Raw genomic sequence first — 19294 nt, forward strand, 5'->3', positions numbered from 1 at the left:
TCCATCCATGTGCAGAATAATACCTTGCTATTGCCTGGAAAGCCCCCATTCCAGCGGCCCTTGCTCCTCCTCTTTTGGTACCGCCTTAGGGGTTTTTCTGAAGTGATAGTTTTGACCATACAATCCCAATGTTCTTGGAAGTAGATTGAAATTGTTCATAGTGCTGGATTAGAAGTGTTCGGGAGCAGGGGAGGGGAGGGAGAGAGAGGAAGTGCCCCCAGCTCTTCAGCCGTGTTCTCGAAGGCAGTTTACTGCCCATTATTTCCTCTGTGCAGTACATGTAAACTCTGGGGCCAAGTTACTTCAGTACCCCAGCTTGTTCAACAGCAGCAACAACATTCAATTTATATACTGCCCTTCAGGACAACTTAACACCTACTCAGAGTGATCTACAACGTATGCTATAATTATCCCCACAACAATCACCCTGTGAGGTGAGTGGAGCTAAGAGAGTTCTGAGAAGCTGTGATTGACCCAAGGTCGCCCAGCTGGCTTCAAGCCAAGGAGTGGGGAATCATACCTGGCTCTCCAGATGAGACTCCTGCCACTCTTATCCATTACACTAAACTGGTTCTCAGTTCAATAATACACGGGCTCTTCAAAATTTAAACCATTATTTTCTATAGAGAGAGAGACCTGGCCTCTGGAGTTCGGAGGCCAGGTCTTCTCATACAAAATAGTGTCCCTTTAAAATTTAAAGGGTACATGCACTGCCAAAGAGCTATTTGTGGGGGCATACTGACTGTCTCTTCCCCTTTCTGCTGTCTTGGGGCCAGGGGAAAATGGCATCAAAAATATTTCTGAAATTCTGGAATCCAAAAAATATACAAAACGGAATCCCAAACCTGTAAGAACACTCCTGACATGTGGGATAATAAAAAGCATACCCTTCCTGAAATAAAATTAACATTTTTGGGTGGGTGTGGGGTGGGGAATGCACACTTCCGGATCTAACAGGTGGGGGAAAGGATAGCTCAGCCCAACAGTTCAGGCATGGGGGCTGACTATTTCAGCCTTGCCATTTTCAGCTGTTTATATTTCATAAGGCCTTTGGGCCTAGTTCTTGGGCATACCTCTTAAATTCATCTAGTATTTTATGCATTTCTTTAATGCTGATATTCAAAGTGTGCTTAGATTAGATCAATAATGTTATTGGTATATTAAACTCAAAATGGACCATGGCAAATTTGGAAATAAGAGCAGACAAGCAAACGTTGTAATTACTACAACTTATTCAAAGCTACAAGGCCAGACATTGTGGTTCCAATATTTCCAAATGAGAGAAATTACTTCTCCTATGCTACCAGAAATGGTACTCTCAAGACCATTAACTAAGTTTAGAGACCCCTTTAACTGAGTCTTCAAGGGCAATTAAAGGTCTTCTGTCTAACATTTTGTCTGAATTCTTTTCGAGGTCCTATACCCAAAATTACCAACATATGCTGACATGGGAGAAACAGCCACCTGGGGAACTTACAATAGGTAACCGGGCATCTATTTGGAGTTCTCCCTCGAACAAATCTACTGCCTGTTCAATTAGGACACAGTATTATAAATTATTTGCAAATTGGTATTTCTGTCCCAATAGACTACATAAAATAAATCATGGTCTTATCCTTAAATGCTGGAAGCTTTGTGGGCAAAAAGCCTCTCCAATTCACTTATGGTGGAAGTGCCCCCAGAGCTATCTTTTCTGGTTGGCTGTTTCTAAGGCAGTTTTCCATATTACTAAGATTAATCTACCCTTCTCTCTGGGCTAAGCCACAAGTGACGCTTGACACTAGTTGGACACTTGTCAGCTCCCCTCAAGTTTTGATGGGAAATGTAGGCATCCTGGTTTTGAAGCTTGGCTCTCCAACTGCTGTCCAACGGACTTTTCAACCGTCACTTGTCCAACATTCCGCCAAGCTGCCTACATTTCCCATCAAAACTTGATGACAAGTGTCCAGCTAGTGTCAAGCGTCACTTGTGGCTTAGCTCTCAGAAGCTGGTTGTATTGATAACCAAATTCCCCAAAAGACAAGAAACCTTATTTCCGAATTATTAGCAGCGGGTGAGATCCAGCTGGACCTTCATTGAATAGATGGCATGAGATCTGGGAGATCTGTGTTTTTGGAAAAAATGGTGCATAATCCCTTTTTCTGTAGCTCTCATCATAGTCCACAATGGAGCAATTATGAAGAAATCTGGAATCCTGTCTTTGGTTATTTGGAAATTGAAGGGATCCTAGCACGGAGAAAAACTATAGATTTTGGTTTTTTCTTTGACTGTCCTTATGTCTGAAGCTAGTATATTCTTTTACACTTTCCGGGGGTCTAATTGTGTTTATATTTATGTACTTTTTTTACACGAATACATTCTAAAAATTAGTGATTCCTACAACTTATTTTAGAAGTTGTTCCACAATATCACCAGGATGGGTCTTTTTCAAATTTGTGGTATAGGATCACATTTATTGTTGTAGTTTTCTGACATTTGGCAGAAGGACCCGAAGCAGTGGGCTTAAATTACATGCAGAAAGGTACCGGTGGGATATTAGGAAGAACTTTTTCACGGTCAGAGTAGTTCAAAAGTGGAATCAGCTGCCTAGGGAGGTGGTGAGCTCCCTCTCACTGGCAGTTTTCAAGATGAGGCTGGATGAATATTTGTCAGAGATGCTTTAGGCTGATCCTGCACTGGGCAGGGTGTTGGACTAGATGGTCTGTATGGCCCCTTCCAACTCTATGATTCTGTGATTTATGTAAGGAATATATGGAATTTTAGTGGTTACAATATATAGTAGCTAAAAATCACAGTAGCTGTCTTTTGGTTTTTTACACTGTGATCACAGTTTGTTTTTCTGCTCAAATTTGGAAATAATGCAGCAGTTTCTGTCTTTTGGAAATAGCGATGGTCATTAGTTCTTGGCTTGAAGCCATTAGATGTTATAAAATTTTCTCTCAATAACATGATTTGTGTTTATTTGTAACACAGTATGAAGCTTTCCCCTCCTTAAACTGCTGCATACAGCTGCTGATGGCTTGTGTTGATATAACTCTTCTTTCCTAATTTCTCCTCACGCACATTTGGCTTCTTGCTTTCTTTTTCAAGCATCTTCTGGGCTCCTAAAACTACATTTACATTATGTTCAACAAGCTTTTAACATTTTCCCTCTAATTATGTGACTAATGTGATTGAGACTCTTTTTGAAACAATAGCTGCTTAACTCTCAGGGAGATGAAATGCCTCCCCTGTGGAATGTATATTTATCTGGATCCTGCCTTTCTTGCATGGAACTCAAGATACTGTGCATCGCATTCCCAGGCAGTCTGACATGGAAACACTCACTAGACCCAGGCCTAATTAGCTGCAGCAAGATTGCTGTGTCATTACAGACAATGCACTTTTTTTTCAGGGGGAGGGAGTGGGTATGCCCTGGTTTTGGGGAGAGGCACTGTTTACCCATGGTATCTAGAGCTGGATGTTAGTTCTTATAAGTACATGTTCCTTGATGTCATGATTACTAAGAAAGTTTGTGGCTGTGGGTTAAGAGGGTTTCATGGTGAAGTCAGTTTTGCACTTCATTTTGTTACGATTTCTAGCCTAGCATTGTGGCCCTGCTGCAGATGAAGAACATAGGGGACCGTCTTGCTGGGTCAAAATAAAAGTTCCTTTATTCCAGCATTCTGTTTCTTATAGCAGCATGCTGAGTGTATCTGGGAAGCTCAGAAACAAGGCAAGAAGATTGCAGCCTTCCTCTGGACCCAACTCCTGCCTTTAAACATAAAGAGCAAGGTTTGAGTCCAGTAGCACCTTAAAGACCAACAAGATCTCCAGGAATACAAGGTTTTGTGAAACAAAGCTTGCTTCATCACTTCATTAGATCCTTTGTCTTTAAGGTGCTACTGGAGTAAAATCTTGCTGTTCTACTACAGACCGACATTGATACCTTCCTGGAACTGTCTAAGCACCAAGATACTATTGAACAGTTATGGCTAATAGACACTGAACGATCTGTATCAAAAGAAAGTTTTCGAACCATTCTAAACAGGTTAAACTAGCTACATCTTGTAGTGAATACTGTAAGTCAGTTACACTTTATGCAAATAATACTTCATGTAATCTGCCCTGATTCTATTGCCGACCAATTTCTTCAAGTAGTTTAGAGTTATAGTGTTAGAATAAGATTTTTTTTGCTCATTCGCAGTGCAATCCTAAACAGAGTTACTCCAGTCGAAGCCTATTGATTTTAGCAGGCTTAGACTAGACTGTTCTTAGTATTGCACTGTCAGTCTCATTCACTTATCACACCCCCTTGTCCTTTCTCCCCTTAAAGCTACAGAACGTTACCCTGCCTTAAACTGCTCTATAGCCTCTGATGTTTAGAGGAGCATAGTTCTTGTGTCAAATCCATGTTATGTACAAAGTTTGCTCACTGATGGTTGTTGGGGGTTTTCCGGGCTGTATTGCCGTGGTCTTGGCATTGTAGTTCCTGACGTTTCGCCAGCAGCTGTGGCTGGCATCTTCAGAGGTGTAGCACCAAAAGACGTCAGGAACTACAATGCCAAGACCACGGCAATACAGCCCGGAAAACCCCCAACAACCATCGTTCTCCGGCCGTGAAAGCCTTCGACAATTTGCTCACTGAATTTGGCAGAAAGATAGAGGATCTCTTTGCAGCAGCAATTATGTTGTCATAATGGAGGTATTTGTTCTGTGGCTTTTATTTAACTACTTAACGCACAGCTAGCTATAAATGCAGCAACTATTTACACTTTCAGTGGTCACATTTGCTCAGAATTCTAGATAAGGGAATGTATTTTGAAAAAACATAGTAAAATTTGGATCGAAAATTGAGGGTGCCCTCCAATACCACAATACCAAACTTTCAGGTATTCCTTTGCCAATTAGGGTTTATTTTGTTTTTGGGGTTTTTTTTGAGGGACTATATTTGTGAGACGGTGTTTACCTGTGAGAGAATAGGGGTTTTGGTCTTTCTTAGAGGTAGTTTAAAATACATTATTCTGCATGCATTTGTTTTTTCTCTTAAACAAGTAATTTTTCTTTTTAAAATGATGTCAGTAATTCGGTATATGAAGGAAAGCTGTGATCCACATTATCTGATGAAGGGAGCTTGACTCTTGAAAGCTTATATTCTGGAAATCTTCTGCAGACCAATATGGATGCCGTGTTGGACTAGATGACCTTAGGGGTCCCTTCCAGCTCTACCCACTTGAAACTGTTACCCACATGCATCTGTTTTTTATCAGAACCCATTCCTGAAACTTCATGTTCTGTAGTTTGTTTCAGCTACTGGCCAGAGAAGCTATTAACTTCTGACCTTTCGTTTCTGCCCATAATAGCATCACCCCTTTAGAAACTTTAGAATTTGCAAGCTGGGTCCTAATATAGTTTGCTGGGGGGCTTTTAATAGCTGGTGCTAACAAGGTTTTGGATATCTTGCTATTTTAAGTTGGGAACTTAATATGTCTAACACTGTACTAGGAAACATTTGCTGGTGCAGCACGCTGATGTTATAAAGTGATGCGGCATAGCAGTTAAGAGCCTTGAGGCACGAACAAGGAAGTAATTGGTTGAATGTCGCATGGACTGTGAATTTACTGAGTGGCCTTAGACAAGCCATGGTCTCACACACTTCTGCTGTCTTGGGGTCAGTTCCGATCCTGTTTTAGCATGCGGTTCTAAGGACTTGAACACATAATAATAATGATGATAATGATAATAGCAATAATAATAATAATAACTGTGCTTATATACCACTCTTCTAGACAGAGTAGTGCCTCACCCAGTGTGGTAAACAAGTAGTGTTACATTTTCTCCACAATTCAGCTGGGGAGCTGGGGCTGAGAGGAGTGGCTTACCCAAGGCCACTTACTGAGCTCATGGCAGTAGTGGGATTCAAACCAGTAGAGTGCTGATTCGCAGCCGAACCATGTGCTACAGCTTATCAAAGTCAGTGTCCTCTTTGACTGACTGTGGCTCTCCAGAGTCTCAAGTGGAGGTCGTTCACATCACTGCCTGGATCTTTTTAACCGAAGATGCTGGGGATTGAATCTCGGAACTTTTGGGTACAATGCAGGTGTTCTGTTACTGAGCCGCAGCCTCTCCTTGCTTAGAGGGACCTGATCTACAAATGCAGCAGAATGAACTGATAAAAGTGTTCAGGACTGCAGCAATTCATTCTGCTGCATGCCTAGGCCTGGTAATGTGTGTGAAACATTGACGACTTAAATTTTAAATGTGTGTGTCAGTTTCACATTTATGTGGATGCATATTCAGTAAGGCTACTTTTTTGCAAGAGCAATGGCTTAAAGTTCTTTCAAACATTCGTCTTCTCAGTGTACAGTTAAAACAGCCCAGCTGTACCCCTTAAATTCTAAAGTATAGTTGCGATAAACAGATGCTTGTAAACACATGTTGTCAATGCACTTGTCATGAAATTGTGATGGGGGCTGTGCATGCTGTCTGGAGCTAACTGAGGAAAGGATGAGATAAAAATATACCAAATCCTACAACTGTGTTCTAACTTGAGCCGCTCTGCATTCTGTGGTAATGATGTATATATCTTTCTGAATGAGAGTGCTGAGATACTGTCTGAACTCCTTGGAAAATATTCTGAACCCTCCCTTTCCTTTTTTTGTTCTATTATGCAGGCCCCTTCACAGATGTCGTCACTACAAATCTGAAACTTGGCAACCCTACAGACAGAAATGTTTGCTTCAAAGTCAAGACTACAGCACCACGCAGATACTGTGTGAGGCCCAACAGTGGAATTATAGATGCGGGAACGTCTATTAATGTCTCTGGTAAGACAATCCAGTGTGCCGTATAGTGCCGCACAGAAAAAGTGCCTGTTTCTTTTTTAAAAAAACACCCATCAATTTCACCAAGTGTTTTCTGGACTTAACAGTGTAGTAGGAAATAGAACAGACAAAGGAGGAGAGGGTTAGATACATGTATAACTGAACGTCTGTGATTTTGCGTTCTGTCTAAGTTAGTGTAGCTCAGGTATTTCATCTTTTAACCATTATAGCCCTGTGCTCTTCTGGTTCTAACAGTACATAATTCAGAAAGCAGCTTGAGATATTGCCTACTGTGCTAGGAGACTTGTGGGGGCAGGGAGTTGGCAGGCATTCAAAGATTGACATTTTTTAAAATTAAATCTTCTGTATCTTAGTTTTGTGGGCTTATAAAATGTACATTGAAGATATTGGCCTCCCTGTGCAGATCTCCAGTGGAGAGGACAACTCTCACCTCCTACGCATCTTGACAAGTCTACAAAACTGGTTGGAGCACCTTAATATATTACATTTTTCAAAGCTCTTTTTTCTGCATGGTAACAGACAGTTTACAGTTTGCTCGCTCTGTAGATGCGGCTCCATGTGAATAGGAACAGAATTATGTGCCTAATTGTTCTTCTATGCTACCCTATTCTGCTTTTTGTTTGGGTGGGGAGAAGACAAACAAAATGTATATGATACATTCAGCCTGTAAACAGTACATAATTTATGTTCAGCTCAGTTAAAGATGTATATGACTGAAACAGAATATTTTGTAGCTCTGCGGCTGATCAGCTTGAGGGATCCGTATTCCGTTTGCTTTAAATAGGGTAAAACGAGAGTGTCATGACCAACCCCTGATCTGAGCCCTTTACCTGTTTAAAAAACATTCTTCTCTAGGTCCCTCAGGCTGAACCAGGGTGTGTGATTTCACCAACCTTTATCATTTTCAGGATTCCCACAGCTGTGGTGAAGATATTAGGGATGTGCACTGAGGAAAAAATTCGTTACACTTTCAAATCCAGAGTTTATGAATGAGCACTATTATTTGTTTGTTTTTCATTTGCCAGTTCAGCTGAATCTGTTTGTTTGTTTTCCTTGTTATCGTGCATTTTGGCCCCCTTATGCAGTCAAGCCGAGTGTTGGCTGCACATGTGCAGACATGAGCTGTTGCTTTCGCGGGGGAAGGGGGTTGGGGAAAGGAGGCTCTGGGGCAGCTGTTTTTGTATATAGCAGTGCCGAAATTGCACAGAACACAGTCCTCCCTCTAAACCATCTTCCCACCAAGTTTGAGAGCAGACAGCAAAAGGCTTCAGTGTTTACAAAACACGAAGAATGAATGGGGAAGGCATGCATCAAGGCTAGTATTGGTTGCACATGTGTGGACTCATGCTGTTCTTGTCAAGGGGGATTGGGGAAACGAGGCTCTAAGGCAACTGTTTTTGCACTAAACAACACAAAAATCTCACAGAACACAGTCCTCCCGCTTAAACCATTGGCCCACTGTGTTTTTCCTCAAGTACCCTACCCACACACAACAACAACAATGGTGTTCGAAGAAGGCAACTTGTCAGCTGGTGCCTACTATGGTGGGAAAATGACTGGCAACGCTGTTGCAGCAGCAGCGAGGCAGAACTCAAGCAGGAAAGCTCTCCAAGCACCATAGCGCAGTTACATCATTAAATAAAAATCCTGCTTTTATGTTCCCTTTTTCTTTTTCCAAGTGATGATAGTGCCAATAATTTTTCTTACCTTTGCATCCTTCTGTTTTATGTTGCTGCTGTGTTTCCTAGTACTTTTACAGTTTTGTTCTCATGGTGAGAGGCAGCTGGTGGCGAATCTTCCTTTTAATAATAACAATAAAAACAACAATAGTATTCAATTTATATACCGCCCTTCAGGACAATTTAATGTGTGTTATTATTAATGTGTATTATTATTATTATTACAACAACAACAATGTGTGTTGCTATCCTCACAACAATCACCCTGTGAAGTGGGTGGGCTGAGAGAGCTGTGACTGACCCAAGGTCACCCAGCTGGTTTCAAGCAGAGGAGTAGGGACTCAAACCTGTCTCTCCCGATTAGTGTCCTGCCGCTCTTAACCACTACACCACACTGGCTCCCTTTTGTGTGTACTCAGCATTCCTCTGCAAAATGGAGGTGTTGCTTTAATCACCCCCAGTGTCCTTCATTGCCAAAGGTAGGCAGCTGTCGTGATCTGCCCCGCCCCCAACGGACCTCTGTTTTCCCATAACTTTCCGTTTTGCTGTGCAGGCAGGCACCCAAAAAGATGCATCTTCCTCCTTCCCCTCCAACAGAATTAAATTGAAGGAACGTTTCCAAAGGGAATGGGCAGGAGACAGGGGTTGGTGCTCCTACCCTTTCAGTGACCCAGTTGGCATGGAGACAATGCCAGTGCCTGGGAAGCACCAAACCAAAAATGCCCTCATGTGCACCATGCACATCCTGCTTCCTGCCAATGGCGTTAATTGGTATAATGCTCAGGGCTCAGTCAGAATCCAATTGGTTGTTAGACTTGTCATTAAGGAAAACAAGATGCTGCCAGCCCAGTGCATGCCTGTCTGTGCTGCCACTGCGCAGTAAAAATCAAAATACATTAACTTTTCGGGGGTGGGGCGGGACTCATTACTGCTTAGCTTCCCAACTTTGGTTCACCATTCAGAAACCCCTGTAATGAGGTGAAACAGTGAATTCTAGGTTTAGAAAGTATTCTTTGGACGGACTAATTCTCAAGGCGACAGGTATTATATTCACCAAGACAGCTTTCCCTATGTTTATATGATCCCTTGTAGGTTATAATAATGAAGGTAACACAAATGTGTACCAGAAAAAACACAATAACAAGTTTAACTGGTAAGAGGGACTGTTTTGTTCCCATCCTCTTCAGCTCTTACTGTAAAAAAAGAGAGAGAGCTGGGTCTTTGGAAGAACGCACATTTATAGTTCTAGATCTTTGAGTGGTACAGACTTCTAAATACTGATTAGATAGATTTTTTGCCTTTGAAGTTTGAAGACTATGCTAAGCACTTTTTAAATCCCATTGATTTTAGAGGGAGAATTAAACAATGTGCTTAAAATCTCTCCAGTTGAAATCAATGGGCTTTAAAATTGCTTAATTTTGCTAGCATGAGCTTTTGTTAATACAGATACACTTCATCACCCACACACCCCTTTTCAATTGATTTCAAAGGCAGCTTAATTGGTAAAATACCAGATGTGTAGTTGTGACCTTGTAGCATTTCAGTTAGCGTTAAGTGCGTGGTCTTCAAACGCTTAATAGGGTAGAGGGAAATATTATTTAATCAGTTCGGCTAATGCCTGCTTTAATGACCAAATCAGCTTTATCAAAGGGTACTGTTCAGCTACACATACTTTAATATGAATTGGAAAGGCTGTGAGTTCAGTGGTGTTCAAAAGACCTTGTTACAATTGAGACTTCATTTTATATTTTAAGGAGCCAACTGTGATGCCGTTCTACAGTGTGCTTGCTGGAACACGCAATCCTGGCAGCCAGGCTTGTTCATAGTCTGGTTAAGAAGATAAAATGGCTGCCGTCCCTCTCAGCAGAGCTATGGGGGACAGTACAAGAGAGTTGGAACAAGATTATTAATTTCTCTGTATAGCAAATCTCTCTGCTATACAGAAATACCAACCAAGCCACATTCCAGTGCTAAATTCAGATTAAGCATATCTGATAGCTCCACTATTAATTGTCACTGGCAGGTAACAGCATTGGGGGGTGGGTGTCAGCCAGAGAAATTGCCCCTGCAAGTTTGTATACTGTTTGTCATCTTTGATTCTAAAAAGCCCGATAACAACCATCATCACTTACTAGCGGTCTCTTCCTCCAATTTTAGTGGACTGCAAAGACTGGAAGAGGTTCTTCAGCTGACAAAGAGAACTGTGGTTCTCGAAAGCTTGTGCTACAGTAAAGTTGGTTAGTCTTAAAGGTGCTACTGGACTCTTTTGCCGTTCTTCAGCTAAGCATAGATGCGCTTAACAAGGGCAAATGCATCTGGTGTTTCAGCTTGTCTTGTTAGAGAAGATGAGCAGCTAGCATCCTCCCTTTGGTTCTTACTTTCATCAAATAATGGGTATAAACGGGAGAAGATCTTAGCTCTCTCCCAGTCCCTCTGCATATGTCCTGGTGGGCAGGGGGTGGTTGGCAACCACTGGTCCTTTATCACCAGAGAATAGGTCTGATTGGCTGGAGCACTCGCTGTATAGGAAACATTGGTTCGATCTGCTACCACTCACTGGTAGAGTGCCAGTTCTGTAGCTGTTTCTAAGCGGTCCTTCATTTGCACATGGAGAAACTGAAGGAGCAGTAGAGCCTGTCTTACTGCTTACCATTCTACTGCAAATGAAGCAAGGGAGGGATTTGGTACTGCAAAGTCAGTATCAGGCAAAAGCCTGCTTGTTACGCTTCGCCCCTTTAAAACTGATGTGGATTTTGGATGCTTAGTTGTCCTCTCACTGCATCCACAGCTAATGCACTTGGTATCCGTTTAGAAAACTAAAAGGACGGGATGCCAGTCAATGCTGCTTTAAATCCAGCAAAGAGAAAGCAGAATCTAGCATGGATGTTTTCCATCTGTTGGTGTTCACTGGCTTGTCTGCTTTATAGCTTCCCTACTCCCCATATCATCTAAACAGCTAATTTTCAGTGACTTCATGAGCATGTGATGTTAATTTCTTGCATAGCTTTCTGTAAAGCCTGGTTTAATGAATATTTTAAATCCTGCAGTACCCCCCAAAGGCTCACAGTGAAAACCACAAATAAGCTTGGCTCATAAAGCATCTGCCCTTCTTTCACTTGTCCTATGGCCATCAAAAGCCAGCTGGGGGGTGAGGGTGGTTTAAATGCTTTAGGAAGTTGTTTGTGCTCTGGAGAGACTCCAAGTGGATGGGATTCCATTATTCTAGGGTAGCAAACAGGAATGTCTCATCCTATTAGCTCAGTGGCACGGAGTTAGGACAAAAATAGAATTGACAACGATGCTAAATTTTGGAGACAGATACTGCTATGCAGAAAATTCTGATACCTTGTCCTAGAAGATTGATTAAAGGGTCAGCAATGGAGGTATATCAAGGTCAGCTCATCCTAATCTGTAGTAATTGTTCTGTGGGCCTTTGCAGACGTAACTCTGCTGTATTTAAGCAGATTGAAAAAGTGGTGGAATGGTTTCATTTATTGGGCTAAATGGCAACCTTGGTTAGCATCTCCTGAGGTTAATCGTTACACTGGCAGTTAACTGGGTTTATCATGCTGTGGAAAATTGGTGCACCTGAGGAAGATTACAGATGTGGGCACAGTTATACAGTTGTGCTTTAACATTAAGATCTGAGGTTCTATTTGAGCATTTAGCTTCCCCTGTCATATGTTTGAGATGGATATGGAAAAGGGTGTAGAGGTAAAAATGTAACATTTCTTGAAAATCAGGAGCCATTTGGGGAAAAGCATATACCTTTATTTTTGCCATCTGAAAGGAGGAAAATAAAAGGTGAAGTGAAACAAATTTCATAGTTAACAAAATAGTGTAGCATGGAGAAAAACAATAGGACTACCAGAATATTTGGATATCAGGTTAAGCTTCTAAACGTTGAAAATGCTAAGCTTATTTTAATAGTATGTATTATCAAATACATCACAGCGTATTGTTGCCAAAATTATTTATATTTAAGCAGTATCTTTGAAAATATGGTATATTTCTACAGTATACGTAAGAATTACGGTTGCCTAATTGGTGCCCGAAGAAGAGACTTCTGACTCTGAAAAGCTTACACTCTGAAAATCTTATTGGTCTCCACGGTGCCACTGGGCTCAAATCCTGCCGTTATCTAATGATCTATATCCTTACAAAGAAATATCATGCTGCAAATTTTGAGTGCGTAAAACTTGTCTTAAGCATTTCAGCCATTCCAGAAGGGAAAATATTGCATAGGAGTTTCTTTTTTCTGAACTTCCTGGAATTAATTTTTCCTGGGTGTTTTTTTTTCCCTTCCCAGACTTTAACCTATCTACATGGGGAGAGAAATTGTTGAAACTTGAATCTTGCTTAATACCAGGATTGTCAAATACAGCATTAAGCATGGTGCTGGTCAGTGGAAAACGGTGCATAGTCTTTCCAGTTTTGGAAAGACTTGCCTCTTTCTAGGAAAAGTAGCATCAGAATTAGCTGTAGTGTTTCCTTATGTGACTGTTATGCTGATGAGTGATTTAGTTTGTTTACTTGTATTAGATCTAAACTTGAACTCTGTCACACAGTAATCTACTTAGCAAGCAGCAGCAGGCCAAGTGACGGCACCACGTTCCAGTGATATGGCAGCAAATGGATCCCTCATTTTCGCTTCATTTTTTTCTTCCACCAGTGAAGCTGCTTGTATGGAAATGCCAAGTGCCAAAGAGTGGTTTTCTGTCCTTCACATTCAGGAGTCCACTGCATGCATGCATATCCTTAGGAAATTGCTGCTAGAAGCTTTACAGCATAGTCAGCATATTGGTACCTATTCTTGTGATTTGTGGCAGAATTGCTTAAATCAGCACTCTCTCTTTTTCACCCCGGTGTCACTGCACTGTTCCTTCTACAGTGGCCTCTTCTCGAGTTCCTTTGATGTTCTGGCAGGGGTGGATGGAGTCTCAAGACTAGAATTATTCAACAAACAGGAAAAAAAAGGTCCCATTTGGCTTGCAATGCACTTAATAGGGCATTCCTTACAGGAGGAAACGTTGAAAAATTAAGAGGCATACGTGGAGAGAGGATTTCGGGTTGAAGCAGAATGCAGCGAGCGGTGGCATAAAAGAACATGAGGATTTAGGTCTCTGTCTTAACAGTGCAAGAGTAGTGCATCAGTGAAATAAGATACTTTGAGTCGTCTTCGGAAAATAGTTGTGTGGAGGTCTTTTTTATTACTTCAGCCTTCCTCAGAGGACTCCAGATTACAGAGAGATCAGTTCCCCTGGATGAAATGGCAGATTTAGAGAATGGACTTTATGACATCACATCCCTGCTTTATGACATCACATCCCCTCCTTGGACTCCACCTTCCTCCACCCCCCCAATCTCCAGGAGTTTACTAAGCTGTTGTTGGAAACCGTAGCAACACGAACATGCCTGTGAGAGGAGAAAAACTCTGTGTTAGGTTGTAAGTAAGTGGGGTAGCTGCCTCCCCCCCCCTTGCAAAGCTTTTTACACTTCCTTTACAACCAGAGCAGACAGCTCGTGGGGTAAATAGCACACCTGGGAACTACTACTGAGAAGCTGTTCAGGTAATCAGAGGTAGTGGTATAGATCGAAAAGAGCTAGGAGCAGACATTTTCTCATGAAGCAGAACTTCCTTGTCCATATGCCTCTCTCTGCAGTACACTTCACTTTTTACAGTTCTGCCCCCAGGGGCCAAAGATCCCCGGGGACGGCAATGGGAGCAATGGGAAGACCTGCATTGGGAAGAAAGAAAGTGGTGAAAATGCTTTTCTGCCAGTGAAAGATGAGGTGTTCCAGTCCATTCTGTTGTCTCTTGGCAGGGACAAGAAACTGCCCGAACTTCCAGAAGTTTCTTTAAGCACTATAATCCTTTGTTCCCTAAGATTCTGTTTTATTTATGTTCTCCCCAGTGGGTTGGGCAAAGCCCCTTGCAATACAAAAGAGAAAATACATTAGAAACTGTTTAAGAGAAAGGGAGGCTTCTGAGTCCAAAGCAGGTATTCATCTGTCTGACCTTCCGGCTATCAGGCCAAGGGCTGAAGAACTGACGGGAGGGGGAGAACCAGCTCAGTCAGACATTTCACAGGTGCTTCTATTTCCTCAGCCATTTGGTGTCAGGGAAGGCTGGGTCTCCTACTCCCAGTTTTTCAATCTAGTAAAAGTTTGGGTAGGTGGCACCAAAATGGAACAGAGATGAGGTATCTTATGGTCCATTTACCCCAGTGTTGGTTAATTAAGTTGGCAGCATGTGCTTGAAGCTCTAAGAACACTTTAAAAAAAAAAGCCTTGGATTTTCCCCAAATCCATTGGCTGGTTGATGGGATTGACTCTGACCTCATCTGCACACAACGAATGTGTTCATTTAGAGTTTGCCTCTTTTGAGCACCAGTTGGGAGGGAGAGGGTATTGTTAAAAAAAATTCAAATATGCACTTAAGCACTAGGAAGTGTGTTCCCCTCAAAATCTGGCAAGAATTTCAGAGAGGAGGCCACTGCAAAACCCTTACCTTCCTCATTGCTTTCTCTGTGAAGATGGATTGATGCATTTCATGCCAGCCGTTCTGTTAATTATGCTCTGAGTCAGTCTACAGCGATAGCATGTCGAGCCAGCGCACTGTTAAGCAGAAAAGCTTAAGAATGAAAATACTCAATAATAATAACAACAACAACATTCGATTTATATTCCTCCCTTCGGTGCAACTTAACACCCACTCAGAGCGGCCTACAAAGTCTGTTATCATTATCCCCACCACAAACACCCTGTGAGGTGGGTGGGGCTGAGAGAGCTCCGAGAGAGCTGTGACTGACCCAAGATCACCCAGCTGGCTTCAAGTGGAGAAGTGGGGAATCAAACCCGGTTCTCCCGATTAGAGTCCCACCACTCTTAACCGCTACACCAGACTGGCTCTCTCAAGGGTTAATTGATCCAGACTGAGAGGCAAAAATGCCCCTGGAAAGGGCCCTGCCCACCAGCCCGCCCCCCACCCTCAATGGAGAGGGAAAGGAAGAAAATCTGTATAGGCAGGTGGCTCGCTCATTGCAGTGGCAGCAGCTCCCTCGGTAGCCAGCTCATTTGCTGCGGAGGATGTTCATGGGTGGCTTGGACAGCTGGCTCACAATGCTGGCTGCTCACCTGCAACGACAGGAGCTGCTCTCCCCTTCTCTGTGCAGGCTGGCTTTCCCCAGCAGTGGCTGCTTGCTCTGCATAGGGGAAGGACCCTCTCACTTGGGGTCAGGATGGCCCCAGGGCCGGCGCGCCCATGGAGGCCAGGTAGGCGGTGGCCTCGGGCGCGCGGCCACTGGAGGGGCGCTGGAGGGGGTGTTGGGGGCGGAGGCACGCGCAGCAAAGCTGGCATGACTGGGCTGCAGCTACTGCTGCAGCCAGCCCGTTGCTGCCGCCGCCGCCGCCACTCACCTCAGCTGGGTGCAGCCTCCGTGCGCCACTCGAGCAGCGGCTCGCGGCTTCTGCGCCCAGCTGGGGCGCACGGCGGCGGTGGTGGCATGGAGCTGGCTGGATGGCTGGTGGTGGCATGGAGCTGGCTGCCGCCGCCACACGCCCCAGCCGGGCGCAGCCTCTGCGCACCGCCCCAGCAGCGGCTCGCAGCTTGTGCACCCGGCTGGGGTGCGCGGTGGCGGCGGAAGGACGGGGCTGGCTGGCTGCAGCAGCAGCTGCAGCCAGCCACGCCAGCTCCGCTGCGCGCTCCTCCGCCCCAGCCGAGCGCAGAAGCCGTGAGCTGCTGCTGGGGTGGCGCACAGAGCAGCCTCCGCGCGCTGCTCCAGCAGCAGCTCGCAGCTTCTGCACTCGGCAGTCCTCCGTGCGCCGCCCAGCCCCGCTGCGGCACGTGATGACGTCTGCGATGACGTCATCACGCAGGCCGTGGCGGGCGCGCACATGCACGCCGCCGCGGGCGCCAAAACCTCTGGCACCGGCCCTGGATGGCCCCAGTGCTGGAAGACAGCTCCCAAGCCATCAACCTACCGGAACTGTTCGTGGTGGCCTTAGTAACCGGTTCTCCCGCCCCTGATTTGAACTGCGGTGCTCAAGCTCTTCTGTCTATATGAGGAATGTTTTGTGTGACAGTGGTTATGTAACTAGCATGTAGCTTTGATATACCTGGTGTGTATTTCCTGTGTTTTCACAAAAAAAAAATTGCATGGATCCAATAAGCATTGCAAGATTTTCAAGATTTACCAGCAAATTGGTGAATTTTCAAATACATTGCTGTATTTTATACATCTTTGTGCTATACAATATCTCTTCACTGGGGCGGGGTCAGTTCCCACACTGTCAACGCCTGCTTGTCTACACAGCCCCTTTGATCCACTGGAATATTTCTGTGAATTGAAGGATTTCCGGCCACGTTCTCATCTCTCCCCACTGCAGTTCCTGTAACCGAGACCAGCCCAAGAGAGCAGCTCATCAAGCGCTTGGCCCTGCTGTACTTTGTACAGAGGAGACAGACCTCAGTCAGAGCAGAAATTGCACTGAACAGTTGTTGATGCAGCTGTAAGCTGCTAGATGCGCACGAGGCTCTGGAGTTGCATCTTTTGAGTGAGGACTCCACTATGCCAGCAGTGGAGAGTTTATGCAGATCTCTGGAATCATATGGCTTCGCTACTGAGTATTGTGGTTTTATTTTGCAGGTAGAATTAGGTCTCAAATGCTTGGTTGTGACATGCTAAGCTACAGAGTCTGAGAAAGCTTAATAGCAGTGCTTGTGTGGAATGTCCTGTGTCCTTAAAAATGCCTTGGGCTGTAAAAATTAATGGTCTCATGGTTACCTTTGCTGCTCTTGGAAACCGTCTGTTGCTCTTGCCAACAGCTTAGTCTGTGCAGGCGCCTTCTCACAGGTTCGTGGGCTTAAGCTTTCTTCTCCTTGGAGTTTTGGCCTTGACTTTTCTTTGCTGTCTAGCTGCTTTACTGCACGTTCTGTTTACATAACAAACTCTAAGCCTCAGTAGAAAACGTCATCCTCTAAATTTGTAGACAAGTTGCCCATCCTTTTCCATTTTGGATGTTTGGGTATGTGAAAGTTTGGGAGCCATCTGTTACCCAACATAAAGGATTGTGTGAACGGATGGTGCAGGCAAGAAAGAAAATAGCTGGTCAGTCATGATTGCCTTTAAACTGATTATATTGACTTAACTTAAGAAAAAAGACATGCAAACCTACTGAAATTTAAGTGGTTGGTCTCATTAATCAACTAATTAATGAATTGGGGAGTGGCTGTGGTTCAGTGGTAGCATGCCAGGCAGGTGTTCTGAAGGTGCCAGGTTCATTCCCTGGCATTGCCAGTTAAAAGGACCAGGCAGTAAGTGATGTGCGGGTCCTCTACTTGAGAACCTGGAGAGTTTCTGCCAGTCTTAAGTAGACAATATTGACCTTGATGGACCAAGGGTCTGATTCAGTATAAGGCAGCTTCAATATCTTAACCTTTGCCTTCCACTTCTTTTTAACTGCATGTAGTTTTCATACTCCTGAAAACCTGCTAATCCATAACAGTTGTGTGCACCATGTAGCCCTTACATGCCACTCTTCTCTGGGGGGTCTGAGCTGACTTTCATATTCACACAGCATTCCCTGTCATAACTAGTCAATTGAAGTTCTGTCTCTTGAAAAGCAGATATGAGCCTTTAAGTGCCTAATGGAGAACCATTGCTTTTGCTACCTGCATGCATTTTTAAAACAACGGTAGTGCGGAAAGTTAAAAATTACTTTCCACAGTGTGTGCACACCTTGTGAAGGTCTGTGGCTGCTCAAGGATTGGAGACTTACTCTATCAAGGCATTTGTATGCTGTGTTTTTCCCAAAGCAGCTTACTAAAATTTCTGGACCAAATTCAACAATATAATTTAAATAATCAAAACATCCTGTGCAGGTTATGCTTCGCTAGGATTGCTGTCACATGCCCCACAGTTGCAAGCCGTGGGCCAAGAGCCGTTTGGTTTTTGTTTCTTGGCTTGAGCATCTGGCTGCACCCCACCCTTATACTTGCAGACTAGAAGGAGACAAACACCTGAGATGTTGTATAGCAAGCAAGACCTCCATGTTGTAGGGGAGAATTAACTGTTCCAGAAAAGCTTGTCTGTCTTTAACAACTGTCTCAGAGCAGAACCACAAGTGACAAAAGGCACAGGTTGGACACTTGTCAGCTTCCCTCAAGTTTTGATGGGAAATGTAGGCATCCTGGTCTTGCAGCTTCGCTCTCCGACTGCTGTCCAATGGACTTTTCAACTGTCACTTGTCCAACATTCCGCCAAGCTGCCTACATTTCCCATCAAAACTTGAGGGAAGCTGACAAGTGTCCAACCTGTGCCTTTTGTCACTTGTGGTTCTGCTCTCACTGAACAAACCACCCAGGAAGCTTCCAAGAACCTGAGTGCGTAGCTTGGCATGCCATTTAAATAGGACAGGTTGACGCTCTGAGCTGAGTATTGGACGCCATACTTATGCACCTAAAGATATTTCTAGAAAAAGGGTAGCTTAAAATATTTTGCAAGGTTTTCTAATTTGGAATGATCCTTTATCTTCACCTGGTGCAGGGCTTTTAGAGCAAGCTGACTTTGGTTCCATTGTCACAGTTTCGGCTGCCTGTCAAATATGTGTAGGTTAGCCAACAGTTCTGATTATGTACAGTTTCCAGACCACCTGCTATGCCTTATATTCAGTTCAACAACTTCTGTGCCACATAACAGCTTCCTGTGTTTCTGCAGTGTTTGCCCCTGCTGATGGCAGTTCTTGTTGGTTCATAATATGGGCTTACCTGTTGTACCCTTGCAGTATTCA

The 19294-nt window shown here is 43.8% G+C and overlaps 1 protein-coding gene across 2 annotated transcripts in view; it reads left to right on the forward strand.

The window, feature by feature from the left end:
• VAPB (VAMP associated protein B and C) overlaps positions 1-19294 on the forward strand; it is a 52959-nt gene that overhangs the window by 22995 nt on the left and 10670 nt on the right. For both annotated transcript variants that reach the window (XM_054980263.1, XM_054980264.1), the window contains exon 2: positions 6654-6806. In XM_054980263.1, coding sequence (XP_054836238.1) covers positions 6654-6806 — 153 coding nt within the window. The remainder of the gene's footprint in view (positions 1-6653; positions 6807-19294) is intronic.

Source organism: Eublepharis macularius, chromosome 5 (genome assembly GCF_028583425.1).
Source record: "Eublepharis macularius isolate TG4126 chromosome 5, MPM_Emac_v1.0, whole genome shotgun sequence".
NCBI lineage: Eukaryota > Metazoa > Chordata > Lepidosauria > Squamata > Eublepharidae > Eublepharis > Eublepharis macularius.